This window comes from Centroberyx gerrardi, chromosome 20, assembly GCF_048128805.1.
Source record: "Centroberyx gerrardi isolate f3 chromosome 20, fCenGer3.hap1.cur.20231027, whole genome shotgun sequence".
Lineage (NCBI taxonomy): Eukaryota > Metazoa > Chordata > Actinopteri > Beryciformes > Berycidae > Centroberyx > Centroberyx gerrardi.
In genome coordinates this window covers 22471589-22479685 of record NC_136016.1, presented here as the reverse complement: position 1 = coordinate 22479685, position 8097 = coordinate 22471589, and the positions used below count along the sequence as shown (strand labels likewise).

Sequence of the window (8097 nt, the reverse complement as noted above, 5' to 3'; positions counted from 1 at the left end):
CAGTGGAGATTATTCTGACAAGTACCAGGTAGTCAGTCCCACTTTGATATTCATGTCCTGTCTCATCTCGATATTTCAGTTCCTCTGAAATTGACCTGAATGTACACAAATATGGCCGGTTCCGTTTTATTTTTTATTTTTTTTGAAGGAACGCCCTGATTCTCTGAGGATTCATGGAGGAGGAGCCCTTGCAAGACCCCTCCCCGGAAATATAAACCCTGACATCAGCCACCGTTTTGGCCACAGACAGACGAGTGGCCGCGTTGTCTCATATGTCGCTAGTCCTCGCTCCCAGGGCCAGATCTCCCAACGTGGAAAAGAAATCCTCCATCTCTTTCTCCAGAAGCCGGTTACGGTTCTCTGCGTCCTGCCGCGCCCGCTCGGAGTTACGCAGCTTGATCTCCAGCATGCGTTGCTTCTTCCTCTCCTGCTCCATCTCTTGTTCCAAACGCTCCATGTGGGTGCACAGAGCTGCACTGGACTCCTCCAGCCTGAGGGGGGCAGCAAAACACAGATGGAGTTAGCAAAGGTCAGTGACAAACACCTTCACTGGATGGATACAATACGAAAAGCTTTAGTGTCTCATTTTCAATTTGAGGGACGAAACTTAAAGCTCGCTATAGGCAAGATTTTTACGTAAAAATACACCTAAATCATGAAGTGGAGCTGCAGAGAAGAGCGCTCCATCCCCACTAATCGAGCCATTTTTGGCAAAATTAAATTCTAGTGTTGGCTAAGGTCACTGATGGGAAATCCTGGGGGAAAGCAAAATACAAAACTGTCCTCAAATCAGTAGCAAGTGAGAGCTCTGTCCAGAGAAAGCTGGACTCACTCAACGGTTGAACCTGCTGACAAAATATTTTTCACCCCTACCAGCCACTAAGAAGAAGAAATCTAGGTTACGTTACATTATTTCTGGGTAATGAAGTCCTTCAAACTTTCCAAAATTCAAACAGTTACCTCTCACTGCCACTTGGGGCCGCCAACGTGCCAAGTTACCTAGTGCAGCTAATGCAGGAAATAATTATGTTGTAGTAACTGAAGTAAACTCATTCAACTTTTGTTTTAAAAGACTATCAGACACTATCAGACAAGACAAACTTTGCCTGTATAACTATATTTCCTCTAATATTGGCCCAGGCCTTTATTTACCTCAACTGCAGAGGGTGCCAGGCCTTTATTGGAAGCAGGCTTATATTAGAGACAGGCCTTTATTTCTAATTCCCTCTGTTTGATAAGTATATTTGCTCATATTTTAGTACGAAGCCTCCTTGTTTTCTGATCTGCTTCTGTTGGGGTTCGTTAGGTAGACGTTTTTTTGTTACTGCAATGCATTACGATAATTACGGTAATCGACGACGGCACGCTCCAGAGACTTCCGCCGGCCGAGCCGTCTTGTGGCACTTGTACGTTACTACAAACTACAGTTACATTATATAACAGGCACCAGGAGTTTACCGGTATCCACCGTTGTTTGCATGTAAGCTGAAGCTAACTGAAGCTAACTGAACCTGGGTGCCGATGTGTTCCCGGTGATCCGGCCGAGATTTCGGCGGGGGTCCGGGGCTCGGATCGGGAGGATCAATGCGGGCTGTGGGCGCGGTGGAGAGGCAGCGGCGGAGAGAGGAGACGGACACGGTGCAGCTATATACTAGGTTTTGACCTAGTCTTGTTTCCTTTGTTTTTCCCCCGGCCTGTATTTGAGGCCGGCCTTTATTTGTTCGTGTCGACGACGGCCCTGGCCATTATCAGAGACCCGGCTTTTAATTGACTACAGGCCACTATTAGAGGAAATACGGTATAATAATAATAATCCCTCTACATACAGTAGGAATATTAATATTTGTTTGACTTCACATATCAGTCTTATGGTTACAGCTAAAGTTGTCACAGGTGGTATGCAGCAGTGGCTCCCAAACTGGGGTCCGGGGGCACCTCCAGGGATCCTTGATGGGTTTCCAGGGGGTCCCCAGCAAAATGAGGAATAGTTTAATTTCACTATTGTTTCATTCACTAGACAATGAGCACCCTGAGAATGTACAACAAGAATGTATGACTACTTTAACCAGATTCCCCCCACTGTGGTTCACCCCACCTCCTCAGATAGGGTTCCTTAGGACAAAATCTGATCAAAGGGGAGTCTGTAGTCTAAAGCATATCTATATGGAGGTCCTTCACATGAAAAACATTTGGGAACCTCTGGTATATAGACTTACTTTTTGATCCTGGTCTCGTAGGTACTCTTCTGGTTCCTCAACTCATCCTTCAGCCCCTCCACCAGACTGCCCAGCGTTGCAGTTCCTCCGTCTCCATCCTCGGACATGATGATGGACGGCACCCCGGCTGCCATCGCCACGTTCCCGTTCTCGCTGCAGGCGGCGCTGCTGCCGCACAGCTCCATGGCCTCGCAGCTGTCCTCCTGCTCAGAGCCCCGGTCCGTCGCCACCCCTCCATCCCTTCCCCTCTCGATCTCCCTCTGGCCCTCCATCCACTCCCCCTTTTCTCCACCTCCACCTCCACCTGCACCACAGTTCTGGTTCGCCGCAGGCTCGCTGCTTCCTGAGTCAGGGACGGAGATCTCGCAAGAGGAGGTGGACCAAGGCGTGCTGGCTACACTGGGCACGCTCCCCATGCTGGAGGAGGAGGTGACGTTGTCGTAGGTGGACAGTCTCTGGGAGGAGCCGGTGGAGTCCCGGTCGCGGGCGGATCGCTCGCCTGAGGACGTGCGCCGGTGGCCCCTCAACGAGGACAAACCGTTCATCAGCCAGTTACCGCCGCCTCCACCTCCACCTCCTCCACCTCCCCCGCCAGAAGATACGCTCGCAACATCTGTCGTGGAGCCGCCGCTGCCTTGCTTGGCCTGCGGCTGAGAGCGAGGTGCCGAGGAGCTTTTGAAAGAGTATTTCCAGGAAGGTATGGTCTTGGATTGTTTGCTCGGGCTGATCACCGTCTCCGTCTTCCCCGATGAAGACCCTATTCTCGGTGCAGTGTTTGGGTTAGGGGTCTGGGTGGGTGTGACGGCCGCACACAGTTTAGCATCCAGGGATGAGGCGCTGCTCTGCAGCTCGTGGTCGGGGTTGGAGACCGGGCAGCTCTGCAGGTCCTCCTCAGAGATCCAGGCTCCCAGGCTGCGATGCTGGAGCTGCTGCCCCTGGACAGGGAGCTCGGTTTGGGGTACGGTGAGTCCCTCCTGGTCCCTCCCTGAGTACAAGCGGTTGTGTTCTCTAATGAGGATTGTCATCAGGTGCTGGACCAGAGTCGTGCCTAGAGAAGACGGGACACAATCAGAGAGGACATCATTAATATACAGTCTACTGTCTGTCTATCTGTTCACCAAATTTCAGCCAAATCTGTCTTATCATCAGTGTTATCCATAAGAGTAGACTTTCATAAATGTCATAAAGAGGAGATACAACATTAACTGGTAAGTGTTCTGTACAGTGTGGGCTTTTTAACAGTGAGTATGTACAACATGATTATTCAGCTAATCTGCAGTGACCATTACCATGAATGGAGTAAATGAACATCGCTCATACCCTCCATGATAGCTACTGGGTCCTCCATCTTGGGTCGGAGGATATTTGGTCCAAATACTGTGGCAAGGTTCTGGACACTCATCTTGTTCTCATGACAGTGGGACTGGACCTCATCAAGGAACCTGAGGAAAGATAAAGCACATCAGAGCACTGGAATAAAAACAGAGTTACAAACTAGAATAAAAACAGACCATTAAAAGGACCATAAAACTGATGCCATTTGTTTCTGAACAAGAGTTTGTCATTCTTGAAAATGCCAAACAGGTTACATAAATCTCTTTCTGGAGATGTCAGTGTCATGGATAGGAAATGTGCCTGTATCCATGGAAACCAGTGTTTTTGGACCTACAGGAAACGCACTTACAGTATGTAATTGAGTTGGAGCACAACGCTGAAGCTTGATGCTCTGGTTGCAATGGAACAATCCATCAATCTGATCAAGAACCTGATTATGTTTAATTGTGAATGTTTTAATTGATAATTGGTAAATCTATTAATCTGGTATTGTACATTTCTATAAATTGGTTGATTGTTTATGCCTTTCTCATATTTATGTCTCTCTCCATGCCCCTGTCCCTTGATGTGTTCTCCAAGTATTAAATATAGTTTAAATGAATTGAATTATGAGGGGAAGAAAAAAAAAAACAATGGTGGACTTACTTGCATATGTACTTGAGGAGATTGTAATTGGGTAGAGGTAGAGTGCTCACTTGCCTTCCAAGCTCCTGGACCCCCTGAAAAAGACAGATTTTACCATTGTTAGACATACACACAGTTTCTACAAACACACACACACACACACACATACACACACACCATATACACACCTCCTCCTCATCTTTGGCCAAAAGCTGTGCACAGGTTAGGAAGTCCTCATATTTGGAGAAGGGAATGACCGGCTCAGGCAGCTCCCGCAGGTACAGCTTCAGCAAGGACGCCACCGTGTGGACGTCTGTATTACTGCAAGGGAGCACAGAGGCAGGTTTTAACTTCTAGACATACAGTATAGCTGATGCTCTTATGCAAAGCAACGTAGAATGAATGAAACAGTAGAATAAGATTAATATCAGGAGTGCAAAGGTCAGAGCCATGATGCCATGACAACAGATGGAACAAAATATTCCTGTGACCTGAGAATAATCATGGAAAACAGAAAAGGGCTGGGAGAGGAAACAAGAAATAACAGCTGAGAAGAGAGGCAGACATTTTTTTTAGTTTAATGCCAAGGATTCTCATAATATTTTCTCTCTCAAATGAATGTAAAACATGTACTGTCTCTTTCTCCATCCTGCTGGTAGCGCTGTAAAAACTATAAACAAATGTTGGCATTAAATTGAGCACCAGATCCACCGATCTACCAGGAACACATGTATGATTTTGGTGTCTATGTTCTATCATTTAACAGCTAAGTGGACTAACAAGTCTTCCTTTAACCGCTCCAGTCCGGTCTACCTGTCAAACAGAGGCTTGTCCCCGCAGTCGAAGGCCTCCTGCAGCTCTTTGACCAGGTTCGCCTGTCCCGGCATCCTGAAGAGCCCCTCCTCGTCCAAGCCCCGCTCCCTGATGAAGTCCACACACTGCTCCACCAGCAGGGGCGCCAGCCGGGGGCCGAACTTCTTCTCATACTGCACCGTGTCCTCCAGACGCTGCCCGAATATCCCTGGGGACAGACGGAGGAAGGTGTTATGAAATGTAAGTTCATTTGTTGGTTTATTCATTCATTCACTGATCCATTCATGTGTATTTGAGGTTATATAATCATATATAGGCCTAGTAAATATGGGGATGTAGATTACATTTTAGGACTTTTAGTTGAGTCTCTTTTCTAGAACAACTTACAATGAGTGCAACAGTAGAATTAGCTTTAAAGCTGCACTAGCGAAGATTTTTATGCAACAAGCAAACATGTCGTACCCCATGAATAATGTAGGGATCATTTGGGCTTGATGAAGACCATGATTAAGCAGCTATGGCCTTTCAAAGTTTGATGTTTGACCTTTAATTACAGCATCTTCATCAGGCCAATCAGTGCAGAATGACATAATATTGACTGGGTGGATTTTTGTTTGTGCATATGTCAGAGGTATGATTGAGTTTCAACACTTAAACGTCAGTGGTGGTGACTACAGGTGCCCAAAGTGGTCAATACTGGCAGGTGATTGCTCATGAACTCCTGTAAAAGTTCTGCAGGTGTGTTGAAAAGTAAAATTATAAACAATCAGAGTGAAACTTCACTTCGACCAACATTGTGGTCGAAGTGTTTGGACAGTGAAGAAGAGCGGCAACAAAATGAACGATTGTTGCGTTATCATCTCTTCCTCCTTGATTTTTTCCACCTTTTATAGTTTAATGTGAACACCCACCACTATACAGAAATCAGGTAAGCCGTTTTTTTTTTCATAGTGCTGGGATTCCCATTGTTTTTTTATGTCAAGGACCCCCAAACAGATATGTATTAGACCAAAGATCCCCATTTTGATAAGATTTTGTCCTAAAAAAAAACCATCTGAGCAGATTTTTGTAGTTTGATGTGGCACAGAATTACATAACTGTCTACAGCCTGCTGTGGGTGGGGAGATAACCAGAGTGGGAAGTGAAACCTCTGATTAAATCATAAGTCATCCTTATATATTCTCTCATAGTGCTAATTTCTTGGGATTTAAAAAAATTAATCCTAATTTTGCCTGGAAACCCCTCAAGGACCCCTGGTGGTCCCCAAACCGCACTTTGGGATCCATTGATCTGGTTAAGTGTGTGTGTGTGTGTGTGTGTGTGTGTGTGTGTGTTTCTGGGTTGCTACTTCTGCAGAGGCTACCCATGTGTAGAAAAGGGATTACATCAAAAGAAAACAGTTCCCCTCATCAATAAGTCATAAAACAGGAGTTTGAATAATTAACTCAATTGGGAGGCAACAGGAAATTAAGCGCAGCCAGATGGCAGCATCTCGCAGGAGTTGATTGATTAATTGAGTTAATTAATTAATAGGAGTTTTACCTGCTGATTGGCTGCAGCAGTCGCAGCTGGCGGTCAGCTCGCAGTAGTCGTAGTAATTCACCGAGAAAGGGTTGCAGAGCAGCAGAGCGCGTTTCTCATACACCCCAAAACCACATTTCCCCAAGTTCATCCATCCCGGTTCGGGCATTTGACACGACTGGTGGATAAATCTAACATTTACCGATTCACGTGCCACAAAACCGAGCAGCGGAGCCGCTTCGGACCCTGCAGACAGTCCGGGGGAGAAGTGGCACCGCGCTGCGCCAAAGGCCGGCTGACGGCGCCTGGAAGTGTAAATAGCAGACTTGGGTCGCCGGGTTGTGACCGCAGTGCTGCTGTTAACGACGAGGTCTATAAGTTGGCGACAGATCTATTCTGGACCCGGGAACCGAGAAGCAGACAGCCGCGACTCCAGCCCGTGAGAATCCGAGAAGGCGGATGAAAATAAAGATCGAGGCCGAGGTGTCTGTTTTGGAGCCATGAGGTAACCACGCGCGCACTGGGTCACCACTAACGGTTTATTAATGAATGATGCAGATTTTGATAGCCCCCCCCCCCCCCCCCCAAAAAAAAAAAAATCAGTATGAAATCAAATATGATCTATTACTTGCTTCCAGGGGCGTAGCTAGGATCTTTGGGCCCCCTCCACTACTCTGTCATCCCCACACCGCCATTATTCCATCTATGACAAATATCAGTGTCTACTCAACTACAGTTCAAACACCTCCACACCTTCATTTTCTGATCAATTATCAGACACATCCCTAATTGAAATAATAGGTTTTGGGCGCTACCTTTAGCTAATTGGATGTCATAACCAAACTTTCACCTGTAGTCCCTTGTTCAAAATCTGTCATTGTTTTTTAGTCTGCACTGGAAAAACAGAGCCAACATTTATTCCTGCTTCCTACTTTTTAACACAATACAATATGAGCTGTTTTTATTGTTTGGAACACACTCAAAATGTGGCTTTTGGCCCCTTTGGATGTGATTGCACAGAATTTAGTGGGACCATTCCAAATAAAGGTTGAGATGTGATAGTTTTTTAGATTTCAACCAAACCCTGTTTTAAAACCAGAGCAGTGTGAAATGAAAGTATACAGTATTTATTAATACACACTTTAGGACCACAAAGGGCACTTTAGAGGCCCTCTGTCAGCTTGGAGCCCTGGGTATTCGGTACCCCTATTCCCCCAACTACTGCACCCCAGTCTGTATCATTAAATATCATTAAATTAAAAGGATCTGCAAGGTAAAAGATCTGCGACCCCAAACCACCAATTAAGGGCCCCTAAAGCACTGGAGTCCCATGTAGATAAATCTGTAATTGTGAATTTGCACTCGCATACTGTAGCATATACTTTCTCTGCTATCTTTTAATAGATGTATATTTCAATTTTATGTATATAGCTCTTTAATTAGAGTCCAAAGTGCTTTACAGAACAGAAAAAGACATACAGCGCGATCAGAAAATGTGACAAGACAGGATTCAGCTCGGTTAAAATCCAGGCTGAACAGATGTGTCTTATAATTGTGTCGCTACTGATTTAGCTGACCTGATATGTGA

At 45.8% G+C, this 8097-nt stretch overlaps 1 protein-coding gene across 1 annotated transcript in view; it reads right to left on the bottom strand.

The window, feature by feature from the left end:
• Nucleotides 1-268: 268 nt before the first annotated feature.
• Nucleotides 269-8097, bottom strand: part of arhgap22b (Rho GTPase activating protein 22b) — a 41230-nt gene continuing 33401 nt past the window's right edge. Inside the window, exons 5-10 of the mRNA XM_078290947.1 lie at nt 4989-5196; nt 4364-4496; nt 4197-4270; nt 3537-3658; nt 2217-3264; nt 269-491 (exon numbers count right to left, since the gene is read on the bottom strand). Coding sequence (XP_078147073.1) covers nt 269-491; nt 2217-3264; nt 3537-3658; nt 4197-4270; nt 4364-4496; nt 4989-5196 — 1808 coding nt within the window. The remainder of the gene's footprint in view (nt 492-2216; nt 3265-3536; nt 3659-4196; nt 4271-4363; nt 4497-4988; nt 5197-8097) is intronic.